We start from the raw sequence: 20,119 nt of genomic DNA, 5'->3' as shown, positions 1-20,119 counted from the left end.
TTTAGGAATGTGAAGAGAACAAGCTCTGTGTAATCATATCCTGTTACTTTGAGCCCGACTTTGAGGAATCGCAGTCTTCCAAATAACTAAACAAAGGGTCACCATTACCTGGAAAAACTAGCCCATTTAACACACTATCAGAGCCGAGTTCCTCGACACAAATGCATGTCTGTGCTTTAAATACTGTGTACGGTATATTTCACATACGCTTGAAACCTCAAATCAAATCAGGCGTGTTTGGACGCGAGGTGGTACGATCTACACTGTCATCAAAAAACACACACACACACACACACACACACACACAGGTTGACAGAACACGGAAGTGCTGAAAGGATATGAAATGTATTTTAAGGTACAGGATGACAATAATAGCATCAATCAATTAAAAACACAACACGTGCAAGACAGAGTCAGGAGTAAAAGCTTAATATCTTTACAGTGTAAATCAACAGATTTGTCAGTGAATGGCACAACGCACACATTTAGACAGGGACACACCAGGCTGCCCCTCGGGGTCGAAGGAATTCAGTGTGTTGAATACAGTAAATGACTCGTAGCTGACAGATCGCCTCAATAGCGGAGGTTTCCCCGTTTGAAGCTTCAGACAGACGTGTGTTTTGAAGCGATTGAAATCAATTGATGTGTAAAAGTCTGTACTTCCCCTCACCGGGGGGACGGCACAGCTACTGTTTTTTTTTGCTACTGTGTTACTTTTCCTGTGCGCAACCGTGACTAAAGCTGAAAACGTACTGGATCAGGATACGCAACCGAGGAAGAACATAAATACGGAGGAGAAATCAAAAAACGGTTCACCTTTGACCTCTGAATATGAGCACCACCGTCCAAGATTTGATATACTTTAGCTTATGTCTATTCAACTTATATAATAGAAAAAAGAAAAAAAAACACTGTCATGAAGTTTATTTCTTCACCCGTCCCCTTCATCTCACTTTGTTGCCACACTACTTTTTCTTTGGAAACATCTTTGTTTTACTTGCGTGTAGTCGTGATCAGAAACGTGTCGTTTCAGGCTCTGAATCTTTGTTCAAGCTTGTTTTATAATAATAATAATAATAATAATAATAATAATAATAAGGACATTCTTTGGCTGTGTTAGCCTTGTTGCAACCGACACAGGAGCATAAAACACACGAGACAGACGTTTAGAGACGCGGACAGACATACAGGAGCAAACAGTAGAGGCCCAGTGGGACAGTGCTACCTTTGGGGGTTGTTGTTCGAATCACATGTTCATTTGTATTTGTTAGACAGCGGGAAGTGGGCACTTTGGGATAAAACACTCAAGGGTGCCATCCTTTATTTTTCTTTGCTTTGGGTCCAGTTTACAGTTCTTATTAACATTCTGGAGCCGGGGAGAGGACAAAGGTCGAGGTAGGGAGTCATCTTAAAGTCTCTCACGACAGTCTCCTCCTCCGCTCGACCTTAACCATTTGGGAAGTTATTGGGGTGCGGTTATGAGCCTTCTGGGAGAACCAAAGGGTGGAGAAGGGAGTCTGCAGTCCTGATAGCCAGCCCCTCGCTGTCTTCCGTCTTTGCGCTTCTTCCAGGGGGCGGCGGGAGCGCACGTCCGTCGGGGGCGGCGTGTATGCCGAGGCCGGTGAGGAGGTCCTGGAGGCGTGCGACGGTGCTCACTAGCTGCTCCTTCTCCCCCTCCAGCGCGGAAACCTGCTCCCTCAGCCGGCCCTCCGACTGGGCCAGGGCATCCACTCGGCTCTCCAGACTGCAGACGCGAGCGTGTGACACCTGGGGGGAGCGAGTGATAGTTGACATGGAGGTAAAGGAGGAGATAACTCGGTTCTATTTGTGTGTGTCTGCGTTTACCTGCAGCTCCTCGAGCAGGTCGAGGTTCTGCTGCCGGAGGCTCTGATTGGTCCTCTCCAGCTGCGCGGCTCGCTGCTGTTGGGTGAGGGTCGGGGGCGTGTCCAGCAGCTCGTCCTGCAGGACGTGGTACTCCACCTCGTAGGCCTGGAGCTGCTTGGACATGTCCATCTGACACACCTGATGAACACAGGATTTTGAAGATTTGTAAACGCTCTCTGACATGTATCCTTCTAGAATGAGCATTCAGAAACACAAAAACATTTTGTTTCATAAGCGTATGCGATCCAAGAGAACATCTGGGCTCATCTGAATCTACAGTGAACCCCAGCGGCTCATAAACTCTTTCTTTCCTATAAAATAATGAACATGCATCTATTGGAAGAAAATGACTGTGCTCCCAAACACTAACATGTAGTTAGATTACTTAATTAACAGAATATTTAAAAAAAAACTACCTTTTGGCGACCCTCATGAAGCAGCTTAAATTTAGGATACAATCTACATTTTCATTTTCTCTTCCAAATAAGTTTGGCTGACCCGTCGCTGCGTTCTAACTCGTCTGTGTGCATTTCTTTCCCCGTCTCCACACGTCACCGTGCACTCACATCTCAGCAAACTCATTGTAACAAGACTGATAGGAAGTTATGAAGCTTGCGTTTCATTTGGTGTCACAAATTACAGTTGCATAACAGAAAACAAACAATGGAGGCTGTTTTGCATACGCGGCTCCAAACATCCTGTGAGTACACTCCCTGTGTGTTATTTTTGTGGTAAAAACTGTGAGTCACACCCCAGTTAACATATTAGACAACCTGGATAAGTGGCACTGGGGGGGGGGAAAGAGTACCAGCAGGCTAGAGCATGACTCAACGCCCTTTTTGCTATTACATACAAATCCATTGGTAAATGCATACTTTCTTAACTATAGAGTACCTTGAGAACATCTCTCAACATGCCTGACTTATCTTAAACTCTTGTCAGCTCCTCTGACAACTGATTTTACCGTAGACACAGAAGTGAAAGTAGATTGAAGTTCTTGCCGGTACCACTACCCCGACCTTCATCGCTTCATTTTGTTCCCCTCCCGCCTCCAGCTGCAGCCTGTGCAGCTTTAAAAAGATCAAATTAAACAGATAAAATGCTTCGTATCCGGGGGGTAGAGACAGGAACAGATGCAGCAGACACACATTTCCTCATGTGCTGAGTCAGTTTTACACAATAAGCAAATCAACTAACTTTTGTAAAATCATATTAATCAGGTTTTTTTTTCTAATTAATTACATAAGAAATAAGTTGCGTCTCGCTATGATGGTTGTTTCTTCCAGTATGTCAGTGTTTCAGTAGTTGCAGTACATTCTGTGTATTCAGTTGGTGTGTAGTGTGTGAAATATGTTGCTAGGATGAGGGTGAAATGGTGGAAGTGCCTCAGAATAATTTGTGAATGTTGACAAAAACTTAAAATATTTGATTTGTTTTAAATCGGAAGAAAATTCCAACTAAATTCATCGACAACAGTTAGACCAGTTTGTGTGTTATAGAAGTAAAAATACGCACGCACGGCGTTATTCCAGCAGAGTTACAGTCACATCCATTTGACCTGCTGTCCGGGAACGTATTTAGTCATTTTAGTTGGGAGATTTTTGCAAGACACTATTTTCCCAAAAACCTGCAGCGCTCGGTCTCAGACAGTCAGCTGCAGCAGAAGTTGACCGTTGCCACCGATAGGCCGACTGAACAGTTTTGAAAGACAGCAAGCACGGACTAAAAACACGCAGATCTGTGCTGGACACAAACACACCGGAACGATTTAGAAGCAGTTCATAAGAAGAACTAGGATGACCCTCGCCACTCGGAGAGCACAGACAGTGGTGCATTCAGGTGCTCCTCGGATGGTCACCTTTTCCCGAGTTGGGAAGTCGTTCTTCCGACTTCGGTGTGTTCATGAGCTTGAAGCCGTAATGTGGAAACAACATGGACGCTACAAAGAAGACATGTTGTATTCTACTGTTTCTAGTTGTTGTTGTTTTTTCGACCTGAAAGGCGCAAATTTTCCCAGTCGGGAACTACTTTTTGCGATTGTTCCGAAACTACACGAATGCAGCACAAATGCCCCGTAACGCCCCACGAGTGCCTACCGTCATCGCCTGTGTAAACATTAAGCGCTCCATCATTTTACATGTGTCTCCCTCACGAAAACAATACAGGAGGTAGTGTGATCATGACGGTTTTGGTGTGCCTGATCTTATTGACACACAGTACTTCACCGCAAACACTGACGCATGAAGGTCGAATCCCTTCAGTGGCACTCCACCCATCGGCTGCCCTCACCGCTGATGTAAGGAGAGGGCGTGGATCACATTGACAAATGTTGCCACTCAAGTGGAATACCATTTCCATTTTTTTTTTTTCATAAAGCAACTTTGTTTCCGTTTTCGCCGACACGAGTTGTTGAAATATGATCTTATGATCAGGTTTAGTGACCTGAGGGGAGTTTACCAGCTTCTTGAGCACGAGATCAGACAAACCGCTGATCCACTAACCTGTGAAAATCCATTCTACCTCCCAAAAGTTGAAAGGAAGTGGAAATCGCTGCTGTGTGTGATGTCGAGGTAAAGTCTGGTGATAACTTCATGAGACTGAGAGCTTCCTGAAGGCTAGAGGGTAATATGGAGGGCTACTTTTATGATATACTCTTGCCGAATAATGCATTTGCTCGATTTCCCTTTAAATAATGAATATTATGCATTTAATAGATAAATCAGGAGCATCCTCTGAAGTAGAGATGTCGGCATGAGGTAGCGTGTAAGGTCTGGACGAAGGGAAAGCTGAAGCACATGTGGGAGGAGGGACGGGCCGTCATGGGATAACAACGACGACAGCACATTTTGCTTTCAATGGAAGCAAATGGATTTGGGTCCGAGTACAGACATGAAAGGGAAAGTATTGAGATGGACTAACAGATTATTGCTTTTGGTATTTTCATGGGATTTGGTAACAATAACAATAAATATAAAAGAACAGTGAGGTGTTTGAATGCAACTCAAACACTTCACTGTAATCCTGATAATAACAATGATAATAAAAAAAGTTTGGGACCATCACAACTTTGCACTGTATACCAGTCAGGCAGTCCTGTGATTAAAGGGGAGGTTACACGTTACCGACTGTTTGGTACTCTGACCTGGTTGATGGTTTTCTCCATCTGCACCAGGCCCAGGTTGGGCAGTGTGGTCTTGATGAAGTCCACTATGGACTCCAGGCTGTCGTGCTGCAGGATCAGAGGCTTGTGGCTCCCCAGCAGGCTCAAGGCCACCTTGAAGATGACCTCTGACCCCTGCAGGAACAACATATCTGATAGAAGAGAAAGAGGAGTCAAAAGGTTACAGAGGACGAAAGAGGTTGACGGCTTCTTTTGATTCAATTACGCAACAGGCCGGTATATAATGACAGACACTCACAGCACAGCTTACCGCGTTGATTGGTGACTTAAAGGGTTGTTTTCAATGCTAGATGCTTTGACGTCAATTAAAAAAGGTTTAAACAAACATAAATATAGGCCAGAGACCGAGTAGGTGTGTGAATTTGTGTGCGCGCTTTGAATGCATCAGGGCAGGGTAAGGGTTTGGCAGGATTTCATGAGATCATGCAACAGATTAAGGAATAGGAGCGGAGTTGAGGAGCCCCTCATGCTGCATGATATCAAAGACTTCACAGTGCTATGATGATGCCCTCTCGCTGTAACGCATGCACACACACACACAGCGCTATGCTCAGATGAGCGCGAGGAGCCAGAGAGTCTGGTTCACTGACTGAGCAGTGTAACAAATTAGGCGTGAAAACGACAGTGAGAAAGGAATGAGGGCGAGTGTGTATACGTGAAAGACAGATATATACGAAAGAGCTGTGGGTATGATGGTATTAACACAAATGATATAAGGTCACTTTAGAGGAAAACAACTGCCTGTACCTGACAAACAAAGACTTTATCTCAAATGTGTCTGTGTTTACGTGCGTCACTTTTTTTGGATTTCATTCCAAAGAATCAATATACAGTATATATACACACAAGGGCAGCTTACCGAAGACTCTGGCCACAAAGCCGAGGGGGAAGTGCGAGGAGAAGGCGGTGAGGAACCAGGGTGTGGCGTACAGGCTGGGTCCAATCTCCTGCTGCTCCAGGTGGCTGTAGAGATCCCTGTGGTAGTCGTGGAGCAGCCGCGACAGCTGGTACATCTGAATCTGATGGAAACAACATACCAAAGATTGTTTTTTTTGGTTGGTGCGGTGGAGTGTACATCATGCGCAGGTTGTGCTTTTATTATTTTGTGCGTGGTTTTAAATTTAAGGCAGAGATTTGGAGCCTATTCTCAGGCTCAAAAATGTAACTAGGCGTGGTTTAAGGACGTGAAGACTACACAGCAAATGTCTCTTCTCAGTAAAGAAACAACAGCTCGTTATCACAATAGCTGTTCTATCAAAGGGTGATATAAAACCTATACCATGGGAATCTATAGAAAGGCATAGCCCCGCCCCTTTAGGTAGATGACCATAGGACCTTATTTTGGAAAAAATATGTACGGTAGTCAACAGCGAGAGACAAATCATTTTTTGATCACGTTTGAATTGTGCCATGAATTACACTTATGTCTCAATTTCAAAGATCATTTTGCAAGTCGAGAAAGTCGCAGTCTGGCATAAAACGTTGGAAATTAAGACCCCCAAAAGTCGCGCAATTGACATCTGTTGCTGAAGGTAAGACGACTGTGTGTTTTGTGACACTCACACGAACGTTACATTTGTGTACGGAACATAGCTAAGTTAGCTTGCCAGACGTACACTGACAGACTCTGTAAGTGTCCTATATATGTGGGACAAAGAGGCTCTGTGTGTGTGTGTGTGTGTGTCCATTTCACCTGCAGGATAATCATGTCAGGCCTGTACTGTTTGCGGAGCCCCACGTCATACATGAGAAATTTGAGCATGTAGAAGGCGTCCTCCTCCTCCATGTGTAACAGCAGCACTCCCGCAATGAAGGACAGGCCCTGGCAGTAGCCCACCTGCAATTGCAACGATAACAAACTTGACGTCCACACAGACAAGGAAGGGGAAAAGGGCTTAAGCCAAATAAAGACAGTTGACAGTTCTATTTAGTCCATCAAGAAAGAGAGAGAGAGAAAGAAAGAGAGAAAGAGAGAGAGAGAGAGAGAGAGAGAGAGAGAGAGAGAGATAGATAGATAGAGAGAGATCGAGACACCCAAAAGAAGAATGAAATGGTACCTCTGGGTCCAGCAGTGAGTAGGCTTTCAGTAGATTATACAGAGACAGCTGTCCTGCCCCCAGCTGTGCTTGGAAATACGGATGAGTGGGAAAAGTGCGACCTGGGATGGAAAAGAGAAAAAGAGCGAGATATGATCCATCTTGCCTAAACTCTCTGCACTGTTTGTATTTACTATGAAATTGCTGCACCAAACAAACTGGCCCATTTGACATTTGTCTGAATGGAAAGAACCTGAGGGTGTGTCTGAATGGGGTGCTAGACTTCCCGCGAGGGAGTCCGGTGCGTGAGCGCGTGTCGTCATGCTCACAAATGAAACCGCCCCGCTTTAAAGTGAATACCCGTGTACCCTCCTTCAGAAAGGTTACATAAGGTAGGACAACATAATGTCCCGGGATCTGTGATAAAGAACATTCTTAAAGAGGCCGGGCTGGTAATTGGCAGGTGTGTAATTCGGTACAGAGTACAACTCGACTTGCAGCGTGTGACAGTGTGGCTTTTGGAGAAGACAGTGACGCCGTGCGCGAGTGTGTATGAACATAATGCCACGACTCCCTCCCCTGCCTGGAGGGAAGGGTGTCTATGTTTCTGAATGTAAGGTGTGCTGAACTTCACAAGCCGGAATTCTTCTTTTTCTTGCCCAACTTATGTTGTTACCTCAGTTTAAACTGCGCATTTGCATGTTTACGTGCTTTCATACCACAGCCTTTGTTATGTGGCTACGTAGAGTCACCTCCGTCCCCGCCTGATGTAGCGTGAATAACATGACAGATGAAAGACGGTAAACAGCAAAACACAGGGGAGGTTAGGTGCTACAGGGATGGATGTGTGGGTGGATGTGTATGTATGTGGGTGTTATGTGGGTGGGGTGTAGGTACTATGCGTGTGTGTGGGTGGGTGGAAGGTGTTGAGGGCGAAAGCGTGAGGTTTGAGACATTACAGTGTACTCAGTGCAGAGTTTCACCAAATTAAATGTAAGACCTTGTTTAATTTACCTCGCAGGACAGCTATATTCTCGCAATACCTATCTAGGGATGGGTATCCCTAGATATCCCAACGAGAAGTGTTTAATACCTTTTTCACAGCTATACTTGCCAAATAATGACAGAATACCAGCAGGGACAATAAGGTCCACAATTATTGGATAAGTACATACATTTATTGACATGTACATCGCCTATTTGTCAGTACTTCCCAGCCTTAAATAATAATTTCTAGTAATGGACCCAGATACGATATTGAAGGATGGATTAACCAGATAAATAATAATTTAAGTACATTTTTGTTCAAATCAACCCATTATGAGTCGATGAGCTTCTCAGCCGCTGTAGCTAGCAGTTAATAGATGTATAATGTCTCCCGACAACCCGCAAGCGGATACAAAACACAGCTACAACTCGTAGCTGGCAAGGAAAATATGCATGAATTGCATTCACTTTTTAAGAACTTTCAAGACCTGTGGAAAACCTAAAGAATTGTGCTCATGGTACTGTGCATCCATTTACCCAGATCTATGAGGATGGCGTGCTGCTGCGTGGTCAGCTGTTTCAGCAGCTCTTTGTACGGAGTGTGATTGGCGGGCGGTCGGGATGGGACCGTCTGCCTGAGCAGGTATTGTTCGGACAGAAACTTCCAGATCTCGCCCCGGTGCTGCCTCGGGACGCCTGTCGGAGACGAGGGAGGGTTAGTTCGAAGGTGGAATAGCAGGTTAACCAGCTGTTTCAAACCAGTAGTATGCAAATCATGAGGTGACGTGAAAATGTGGTGAAATTTAGAGGCTACTCTTATATATACCCATCAGCCAAAAAGTGCACGTTTCTAAACGGTGAGGGGAAACAGTGTTCTGCTGTATTTCCCCTCGAGTGTAGAATGCAGTCTTAACCGTAGGAAACACAGAGCTGTATGCAAACATTCTAAATGCAATAGTAAAGTAAGTGAACTACACATTTCAAATATATATAATACATCATTTTAATCCTACAGACTTATTTTAACACTTCGGTGTTTATATAAATGACATAACAGAGATATAATGTGTTTATTAACAGAAAGAGCCCGAGTACAACCATCAAACTCTGAGCAGCATGACCGCCGGCTCAATGTGATATGTCATCATCTTGCGTCATAATCTAGCTCTTGAGGCTACTTGAGCTCTAACGCAGCGTTTCATTCGCCAGTAGCCTTTTCTGTGTGCACGTGAGCTCTCTGAACATTTGATCTCCCGTGTTGCGTTTGAGGAGGAGATAACCTTGCAGTCCTCTGTGCAGAACCTGCTGATACTTGAACACGCCTCGACAGCGAGAAGGGGGTAAACACAAAAATACACACTGACTTTACTGAGCACAAATGTTAAATTAAAAACACTTTTATGCTCTTTTGTTTTGCCATATTTGGCAACAGGGCCCGGGCTGTTGATAAGGAGAAACGTTACAGTACATATTTTCACTTTTGGGGCTTTATACATTAAGCTTTGGTCAATATTAGCTCATACTTAGGGAACAAACATCTCCAAGAAGCACTGATATATGTATCTGCGGAGCCAGACGCATACCTTGTGCAACAGCAGCGTGGATGGTCTCCGTGTCAAACTTGACCCTTGCCCTCGCAGGAGTTCCCAGCATCTTCTCCCAGACCAGAGTGACCTCCTTCAGACACGGGGTGATTTCCTCGTAGTCCAGCTTCAGGCGCTTGTTCTGCAGATCGCTCTCCGAGGCTGCGAACGGAGAAAACACAGAGGATGCGCGTCAACGATGTACCGTGTGTGTGTGTGTGTGCGCATCTCTCTTGTCAAAGCACTAAGCTCTGTACGTTTTGTCCTTTTTGTTTCCTGCACTCGATCAATTTCCTACATAACTCGGACAAACTTCCACACACACTTTGTCAGAAGTATAAAAACAGTGACAGATTTCTAAACAGACCAAGCCACACGCATTTCATGAGTGAAGCTGTCATCATCTAGTGACTGAAATTAGCACAAAAGACCAGATGTGCGCAGGATGTTTTAGACTTGTGGTACTGAATCAAAAAAAGGGTTTGGGAAATGTTGGGTTTGGGAAATGTTGAGAGCAAACAGCTCAAGTGGTTAATGTGTGAGAAGTAACTGCGGCAGGAGCGCTTAAGCCGGTGTTCATCTTCAGTTGTTTATTCAAGCCTGCAATAACTTAATGAATACTTCGTAAAGGGCAACGAAGTTGTGAACACAGCATTTACACCATCACCTTTTAAGTTGTTGAATCAAACTTGTTAGCAAACTTCACATCCAGCAGTTACAGAACGTTTATCTGTTATTTGGAGTCCTGTTTCTGGGCCAGCTGGCAAACGGAAGTCCAATATTCCCGATCTTTTAGCTCGGTTTTTGGTCTCCACCAACTGCTGAGGGAAATATCTTTCTCTTTAGCTGCTAAACCCTCCATTGTGTTCACCAGCTAGCTGCTGATTGTGTCTCCAGTTTGGGGCCGAGAGGGTAACGGACCAGTTTTTATTAAATCCAATCAAATTTGGATGTTTGAAAATGACAAACTGAGTAAATCAAGGAACATCTTAAAGCCTTTGACAGAGGACATAAGATGATAATTAGAACACGTCCCCCTGCGGTGTTACAATAAGACGGTTTTTTGCCCAATCTAATTTGTGGCTTTCAGATTAACACATAAACTACACAGAGAGACAAACTGTGAACTCCGTTGCAACATGTTGACACCAGCGATCAAAGAAGGTGAGGGCACGCCCAGCGCCCCTCGCCTGTTCCTCTCTCTCTGACAACACCCTTCCTCTCTTTCCTCCCTAATCTCTCAACCCACAGCCCTTCGTCTCTTCTCTTTTCTGCCTGCACTCTGAACTCTTTTGTCTCATCCAATCCCCCGTTTGTCTCGTCTGTCGGCCACACTCTCCCTCTCCCTCCTTCCCAGTTGTGGACTCTCTCTCCACCCTTTCACACTCATCCATGGTGTCCACCCGCTGACCAGCTGCGGGTGACATCATCGCTACGGGAGAGGAAAGAGACAGCAGTCCGTTTCCTGTTCCAACCTCCATGGACGCCTTCCCAGGCTACTGACTGAAGGCCGGGACGCAGTCCTCAGCTATGTGGTGCGACGCATGCTGGATGTCTGGTTAGAGCAGACGGCACTGGAAACACTCATTGGGTGCGCTCGGCATGACAGAACTTTTTGGGTCACGGTCGAATGAACGGGGGCCGATTAACAACAACAGACGGTTTTCAAATAGAAAACCTTTGTTTGTGTTCTTTTATGAAAGATCTCGTCAATTATTGCAGATTTGCAATTCCCACCAATAAAGTAAGCTACTATGACCCCCCTCCCCCCCTTTCGGACACCTCAGAGACAGGAATCAAACATCCTCATGTTCTATGACCACGCGCCAGCTAGTGAGCCCATTCGGCAACATTTTTGCAAAACATGAACTGAGGCAAATACCACAGCTTGAATGAACAAACTGAGTCAATTCAGTGCCTCGCAAAAGTGGACTGCTATGCATAGAGCTGGCATTAGAATCCAGGATAAAACACATTTTGAAACATATCGGGCATAAGACAAATTAAAAACATGTCGAGATATCTGAAAAGTGTTTTTATGAAATGCTGTGTATCATGGCCTCAGCAATCAAAGACAGAGAAGTAGCGGGAGTGACCTGGAGGGCGTAGTCTGGATAATAATAATTTAAAAAAAGGAAAAGTTGGACGGAGCAGACAGCGGACACACCCAGGGTAAGAATAGATGCTGCTGGGGCGGTCGTGGCTCTGCTGTCTGTCTTATCTGGAGAGGGCGAGAGTCTGCCCGCTCTCCATTTCTCTCCCGGAACACCCCGCCCATGATAACACACACCAACATAGGATACCCCACCCTGAGGCTGACAAAGACACAAAGACACACACACAAGTGGTGAGTAGAAGTGTCGTAATAATAAGAATGTCAAAATATGTTAAAAAGTCATAATATATTTACTTATGGAATGTATAATATGTTTACAGTATGTTTATCATAGAAGTGTTAAGCCATAAAAGACAATCATTGAATGTATTAAACTGTGAAGAATAGAATAGAATAGTACTTTATTCATCCCCAAGGGGAAATTTGTCTGAAATAGCCATAGGGAAATAGGGAAATAGCCAAGGGACAGAAAGGGATTTCGAGACAGGCATTGCAGAGACCACCAGGACCAGAGGAGGAGTCCGGACGACTTCAACCAAACACTGAGATGATAACTGCCCGAAGCCAGGAGGGGCTATTGAATTTCGGCCAATCACAGAGGCTGATACTGGACATTTAAACTTTCGGACAGAGACTTTTAAATATAAGATAGTTCCAGAGGGTTTTGGCTTGAGTTCGCGTCGTTACCACTCTGTGTAGTTGACCAGCTGGGCTGGCCTATTAGGTGGGCCTTGTGAGAACTCTGCCCCATGGGACATATTGATATCGATAGAGTAATTCAGTTTGCAACTGTTCTAGCTTCTCTTGTTTATTAAATACTTTTTGATTGTAAACCGGATCCAGTTCATTTTTGGTGCGACTTCGCTGCCGAAGGTTTGCAGCAGCGAAAGTCCAGCGGTCTGGGTCTCCCCTGAAAAGATCTAGCCCGAACACAGCAAAGAAATGTAGAGTGATTCTATGACCTCAATGATAGTGGCTTTATTATCCCCCCCCCACTCACCCTGTAGCTTCTGGTTCTCACTCTCCATCCTCTGCAGCAGGATCTGCTGCAGGATGGCCTTCCTCCAGAGCTCCCTCAGCTCCTCTTTGCTCCGTCTCGTCCTCTCCTCGGGCACCGCCCGTATGGACGAGTCCCCGCTCCCTCCAACTCCCACCTGGCCAGCGCACAGCCGGCCCCCCTCCAGACAGGGGTCCCCCCTCTCTGAAAGACACGTCAGATCACGCTGCATGAGATCACGCTACATTAGGTGTCCACTGCATACACAGCAAAGAATTAACAAAAGATAACACTTTGTTATGTTGTGAAATAATAGTTTGAATAAGTTTGAATTATCATGGGACATTTTTTCTTTTTTTACTTCATTCATTGGACCTCAGTAAAAAAAAGAAAAAAAAAGTACAATTTCCAACACCTGTGCAAAACAAAATGATAAACACAGATGCATTCGACACAGTCGGGTGTGTCGCACACAAAGTGTAAAGTAAAAAAAAAAAGTGTTTGTGTGACTCCACCCCAAAGTACAGGGTGGATCCCAAAACCTCAAAATACCGTGTTGTTTAGAGGAAGGACATAAAACTATCCAGCGCTTCTGTTTCAGTTCATAGGAACATCAAGATTCAGTTTGATTGCATGCTACACCGCCCCCCCCCCCCCCACACACACACACACAAGCTTTGCTTAGGTATGTCAATTTGATGCTTCTCTTTCCAAAGAGGTCTTCTGAGGAAAACTAGAAATAAGTAAGATAAGTGCACACACACACACGCACACACACGTGTTCTCTGGGCCAGGTGGGGTTAACGTTCACGTGTGCCTTTGTCTCTGTATCGGGGTGACGTTCCAAGACGTGCTGAAACCAGCAAAGTCGTTATACAAACATATGGCTCTTATGTTATGTGTTAAGTGTGACAAACATGCACACTCACGCACACACACACACACACGGCAACTCTCTTGAGAGACTTGTGTATTTGTTAGACAAACAGACTCCTGTCCTGCTTGAATAGAACACGGCTGAAGAGTCAGCTTCGAGGCGTGAAAAGTGTGCGTGCACACACACACACAGACACTTGCAAACACGTACAAACTTCTCCTGCGATCCTCGTGGACTACTTTAACCCTCTAGCCCCTTACCCTAACTGTAGCCATTAGAGCTACCGTACTGTGTGCGCCTAAACTTAATGCCAAAATAACCACACACACACCCCCTCTTGCATAAAGTGGCATGATCCACTCCCTGAGCAAACATTTCACCAGACCCATGTCCCTGAACACACGCACGCACACACACACAATATATGCAAAGTAGATCAACACGGCTGGCGCTTTCCTCTGGCGCTGTCTGTGTGTGGACTGTCAACATGGCCTTGAGACACCGTCATCCCTTCCAACACACGCACAAACTTGACACACCCATGACCTCATGCATGTAAGCACACACACACACTTATAAATCCACGCCCCGACTCGACCCAACTCTGGAGCGCTGCATTGGGCCAGCAAAAAGCCTATCAAGCTGAGCTGCTAAGAGCACCGAGTCTCCTTCACCTCGCGGCGGTCGACCGTCAAAATAAAAGTCAGGTGCAGATGTAATTAATGGTGAGGAGAAACGTCCCGCTTGATGTTCGGCCGTTTTGGTTTGAAAGGGAAGCGGCGCCCTGAAGCTCGCTCATCTCTCATGAGCAGCGTGGTGAGTGGGGAAAAGGTCACACTAGTCCCACATTCCTGTTGCGTTTATGGAGACTCCAACATGCATGTGCACGGACAGCAATCCACTAATCCAACGCCGCCACTGTGAAGGTTTTTAATACTCAGTTGGTGTTGCGACTGCCTCAGAGGTGTTAATTGAACCGTATGGAAATGTTTGTGGCTGTGTGCTCAGAATTTGGAAACAGACTTTGGCACCCCCCAGTGGTAGCATAAGACAAAGACACAGTGGCTAGAAACTGTGTGGCGTTCTACACATAGTGGCTAACATATATATGATGATATGATTTTAGTGAGCTTAATATCAATAATTTGTACAGCTGCTTTTGAAAAAATAATTAAATTAGTACTTCAAAGTCATTATTTTTCTCATGCTGTGTTTTTGTAGTTTCCCTCATTTATCGGGGAAGAAGTCACACCTGCATTGTAAACTACACAAGTCAGTCCTATCACGCTGTAAGAACCCAAGTTCATGGGTTCCAAGTAGCTCTGGCATCGCAGGACTTCCATAGAAACATCCACCCTTATTATTGTGGCGTTGTTGTGGCATGACAACATTACGGCAGAATGTGCTGTTATTTAGGTTTCCGGGTCAATGCCAGTTGAGCAGTGGGGGGAGTATTTATTCTCCCGGACTCCTTATCTCACCCGCGCGTGTTTACTCTGGCGATAGTAGTTGAAATAACACGCAAGCATTCTGTTAAACCTGCAAGAGGAGTTTTGAATAGAAGACGGTTTGCAGGGACACTGAGACAGCTGCTGTCTAAATTGTTGGTGCTTTTCTGACAAAACTGTAAAATTATGTAATGTGCCAATTTAGAGAGAGTTCATGACACTCGCACAAAGACAGTCCACCCTTAGAAACCCACGTAGACCTGGTTTTGTCTAGTTTAGGGGGGGTCGACATTATATGCCATAAAGAAGTTTTACCAGAACAATCTAGATTGATAAATAGCACTACAGGTGAGAGGTAAAAAATAGTTGTTTTTTTGATTTTGGGGTGAACTGTCTCTTTAAGTTACAAAATGTTGAGAACCCCTGGATTATGCCATATGGAAAAAAAAACAGCTTCTCAAATGTGAGGGATTCAGAGACAAGACATTCGAGGACATCATCCTGGACCTTTATTTACAGACGTCTTATAAACCGAATCTTTGGTAGCTCCCCTAATCAATTTCAAGCCGGAGTTTAATGCATGTCACTGAAACAAACTCAAATGCTATAAGCTGACTAAAGACTTTACAAGACTCAAAAACATTTCTTCAAACAGTAAACATAAACACCTTTAAGTGTAATAAAGACATTCCTTTCTTTTGCTAACGTAAGAGGTAATTGTATGGACATGTCTGTTTCTTGTTTTTTTTAAACATAAGTTATCGTGGAGCTACGGTGTGACCAACCCAACTATTGACACTGTCAACACTTGTCATACACCCACACAAGTCACAAAACACAGGATATGAAGACATGCAAGCACATGCATGATTCCCATGTCTGCACAGACAGACACACAGACGCACACCCTTTTGTGTAGACATTGACTGAGATGTCATAACGTCCCTTCTCCGTTCTCTACACTGGCTCCCTGTAAGAGCTCACATCCAGTTTAAGACTCCGGTGCTAGCCTACAGGGAAGTGAAAGGAACAGCTCCTTCCTATCTCCAGGCCATTGTCAAGCCCTACACCCCCGCCCGACCACTTCGCTCTGCTGCCTCGGGGCGATTGGTTGCCCCGTCGCTCAGAGGTCCTTGCGGCCGATCGACTCGGTCACGGCTGTTTTCCGTCCTGGCCCCACAGTGGTGGAATGACGTCAGGACAGCAGAGTCGCTGCCCATCTTTCGGCGCAGCTGAAAACTCACCTCTTCAAGAAGTACTACCCAGAGCTTTCCACTCAGCACTTATTGTATTCATACTAGTTTGTTGCACTTTTTGTATTTGTTTGTTTCTGCACTGTACTTTTGCTCTGGTTTATTTATGCTCTTAGATGCTTGTTTGAAGAAAGGAGATGCACTTATGACTTCTGGTGACTAGCAGTTCTCTTGAATACCTATGTTGAATACACTTATTGTAAGTCGCCTTGGATAAAAGCGTCTGCTAAATGACTGTAATGTAATGGAATGAATGTTCTCAACGTTTCAGCGCCAGGTGCGGAGTCGTACCGGTTGTCAATGTCACACTTGGCCCTGGCAGCCGATCAAATCTTTCTTTTGGTAGGATACGTACTAGGCGTGCCTGTGCACATGTGAGCAACTGTCTTGACCTGGAGCTGAGTTCTTCTTTGGAAGAAGACAAAGTAATCCAAATGTGAAGATCTCAACTGCACAAAGCAGGTATTTCTGTTTCTGTCTGCCAAGTGATTTAAGAGAGTACTGTTTGGTGACAGTGAGCCAAATATGTGCAGAATTGAAATATATCGCAGAATCGTTCCCTGCATCAAACTCTCTTTGACGCGCGTGTGCCAGTGTCAGATTTTGTTCCTGAGCAGATTGAATAATGTTTAAATTGCTTAATTATCTTCAAAATTTGTCAAGTTAAAAATAATATGGAGAATTCAGGATTTGAGCCAATTCTGTCTGAAAAGCAAATCTTATGAATTACTTGGGTTGTAAGAAAATATCTATATACTTGAGTATTGTGATATTATGTTTTGTGATACTGTTTAGATTCTTAAAAACACTATCGACAAAAAAAAAAGTAATGCATATATATAAAATATATAAATAAATATATACATATATATATACATACATACATATATATATATACACACAGTTTTTTCACTGTCTATATTTTCTATTTACTTAATTTGATTACCGAAAGAATCCTGAATGCATTTATAGTTAAATTTGTTTATTGATATAGGTCAGTAGTGCTATGATTTTTTTATGAAATGCAATATATCGCAATACATTGAATCATTACCTCTGTATTGAGATACATATCGTATCGCCAGATTCTTGCAAATAAAAAGCCCAATAATCAGCATGTAGGTACAAAATAATTACTAGTAATGTATTGACCCAATTTGTATAACTTGAAAATATATTTTTTCTTCAAAGCTCTTTCTCAAAGTTCTTGTTGCTGAAAAGTTGAATTGTATATTTGAGGCGATATCTTGTCCTCTGAATAATTGGACTGTGACTGCAGGATAAAAACAAACCCTGAAAAGACTCGTAACATGTGAATCCACAGGTCGATCTCATGCTTCCTTTACCCTGTGAGACAACTTGTGTTACGCCCCTCTTTCCTGCGCGTAAGTCGCAACACAGGACCTCCGTGTGACCCCATTGTTACGATGGACAAACCTTCCTCTTCAGTGTCTAAAAGAGTGCGACACATCCTTAGTCAACCAACAACCACGGTTTTCTATCCAGTGGGCTCTAGATTTTGTGCATTAAACATAAGCGTTGGGTGTATTTAAATGACACGGCAGCATGATCGCCTTCTTGGACAAGTTATTAAATACTGTGTAGGGACTGAGTCAGCAGTTTTAATCCAATGAAAATGTTACTATTATAAGGAATAATCTTTTCTTTGCATCCGAGAGGGCCTTCATTTCAACTCAAAAGGAGACAAACCAGAAATTGGCCAAACGACTTTCTACTTTCTTTACGGCCGATAGGTAGGAAAGACATTGACGGATAATGTCAACTTCTTACTACCACTCGTTAGTCCTTGCATAGAGTTAAGTCAATCAGTGACTGTGTCCATTCTTACCATTGGTGTCTGTGTTCTTCTGCGGTGTGGCGACCCGTAGGAAGATCTGCTGCCTCCACGAGTGGCGGTGGCTGCGCAGAGGGCTTTCCCCTACGCCACATGCTGCACTCGCTGCAGACAGAGCTGCTACATCACTGAAACACAAACACGCACACACGAATAGTTACATAATATGTCCTCCTAGTTTATACCATAAACTGTGTACACACATATTCATATACACACATATCCAAAAATATACATAAAATCAGCTTAAGTGAAACAAGGAGCACAGATTATGACTGTGCTGGACACACTGACATGGACGTGACTACTTAGTGTACGTGTGTGTGTGTGTGTGTGTGTGTGTGTGTGTGTGTGTGTGTACCTGCTCTTTGGGACATCGGGACAGTCATACTCTTGGACACGGGCCAGAAATGTAAATTTCAGAAAATTTGGGACAGAGGCGGAGGAGGGGAGACGAGCGCGCAGACCACCCAGAGGACTGAGATGGAGAGATGGAGGTGAAAAAAAGGAGGCAGGAAACAGATGAAAAGAGAGACGCAGGGCTCCGTTCACACAAAGAGAGACACAGGCTTTGAGAGAAATGCATGAGTTAAACTGAAAACCAGCGCGGGATTCTCACCGTCTTTTATTGAGCTGCGCTCCACTAGACGGTAAGGAAGGATGATGAGGGTGGAGAAGAGAGGGAGATGAAGGGCAGGGAGGAACAGGAGGAAGGGCGGAGTCGGTTGGGAGATGTCTGAGAAACGGTGCGAGTGCAGCAAGAGGGAGCGAAGAGAAAGAGCAGAGGAAGTCACAACAAAATAGGTGACAACTGAAAAATGGGGGAAGAGAAAGAGCAGGGAAAATTAAAGAAAAAGTTTTTGTTTTTAAATAGAGTTGGGAGATATAGTTTATGAGAGAATTTTGGTTGATGATCATCTCAAAGTGCTTGGTGAAAATATTTTAATATCGTCTTTTCCTTAGACGGCAACATTACAAACATAACTGAAGCCATTCAATATTCGGAAAGCACATCAGGCTCATCTACCTGGGTGTAATTAAAAGAATACAGCAGAACCAGAGATACCGTCGGTTTTGTTTCACGAATTATTCTTACTCGTCAATACCTGCCGCCTGCATTACCCACAATGCAACCTCGACAAGCTATGCTAGAAGCGGCTAATGTAGCCTCCAGCAGAGATGAGCAGCAGGCTACAGACTGGTAACCTTTACGTCTTTCTGACAACACGACCCCAGATTTCTTTTCATTTGAAACTCCAGACCAGACAAATTACTGAAAACGATCACAGATCCAACAGCTCCCTCTGGAGCCACAAAAGGCTGTATTGATAGAAATAGAACAGGAGAAGAAAGGACATTCAAATTCAAATCAATGTATCGGCGGCCATTTTTTATGTGTACCGCTGCCATTGCTACCATTGTAGCCGGCTAACTTCCGTATAAACCAAACCGACTTAGGGCAAGTTGCAGACTCACTGAGATGAGGTTTTGCAGTAGTAGTAGTAACGTTGCAAAGCGCAGAGAGCCAGAGTAAAAGAGTCTAACAACGCACTGCTTCATCCACACACTCTAATCACAATGTAGTAAACGCACTTTGTTCAGCTCATCTTTTGTAACCAGTGTAGCATCAAAGTATGGTGGAATTAGCAAGCTAGCTTGCTTACTAGCCAGCGGTATGCTAGGAAGCTTGCTAGCTAATTCGGGCATGCTTTAATGCTACATTGGTTAAAGAAAATGGGCCAAGGTCAAGCTACCTAGCAAACAAGGCAGCCATCCGGAGCAGCCTCTGCTCTCTTCCCGGCGAGCCCTCGTACCAGTCAAAACATCCACGGAAAACAGTTCAATGTCCGTTCTACTCCAATTCTATTTCTATGGCTTTATACATCTTTTTCACATACGCAG

The 20,119-nt window shown here is 44.3% G+C and overlaps 1 protein-coding gene across 4 annotated transcripts in view; it reads right to left on the bottom strand.

Annotated features, from left to right (window-relative positions):
- Window positions 1-326: 326 nt before the first annotated feature.
- Window positions 327-20,119, bottom strand: part of tbc1d1 (TBC1 (tre-2/USP6, BUB2, cdc16) domain family, member 1) — a 46,246-nt gene continuing 26,453 nt past the window's right edge. For 3 of the 4 annotated variants that reach the window (XM_076090968.1, XM_076090969.1, XM_076090971.1), the window contains 12 exons: window positions 18,837-18,953; window positions 18,579-18,695; window positions 18,212-18,345; window positions 12,788-12,988; window positions 9,672-9,833; window positions 8,626-8,784; window positions 7,123-7,223; window positions 6,759-6,902; window positions 5,925-6,084; window positions 5,027-5,196; window positions 1,846-2,022; window positions 327-1,767 (listed from right to left, as the gene is read on the bottom strand). In XM_076090968.1, the coding sequence (XP_075947083.1) occupies window positions 1,477-1,767; window positions 1,846-2,022; window positions 5,027-5,196; window positions 5,925-6,084; window positions 6,759-6,902; window positions 7,123-7,223; window positions 8,626-8,784; window positions 9,672-9,833; window positions 12,788-12,988; window positions 18,212-18,345; window positions 18,579-18,695; window positions 18,837-18,953 (1,933 nt within the window). In that variant the 3' untranslated portion in view covers window positions 327-1,476. The remainder of the gene's footprint in view (window positions 1,768-1,845; window positions 2,023-5,026; window positions 5,197-5,924; window positions 6,085-6,758; window positions 6,903-7,122; window positions 7,224-8,625; window positions 8,785-9,671; window positions 9,834-12,787; window positions 12,989-18,211; window positions 18,346-18,578; window positions 18,696-18,836; window positions 18,954-20,119) is intronic. The other variant, XM_076090970.1, reaches the window with a different exon arrangement.

Source organism: Anarhichas minor, unplaced genomic scaffold (genome assembly GCF_050575085.1).
Source record: "Anarhichas minor isolate MPS153535 unplaced genomic scaffold, ASM5057508v1 ptg000014l, whole genome shotgun sequence".
Taxonomy (NCBI): Eukaryota; Metazoa; Chordata; class Actinopteri; order Perciformes; family Anarhichadidae; genus Anarhichas; species Anarhichas minor.
This window is presented reverse-complemented; position numbering and strand designations above follow the sequence as displayed.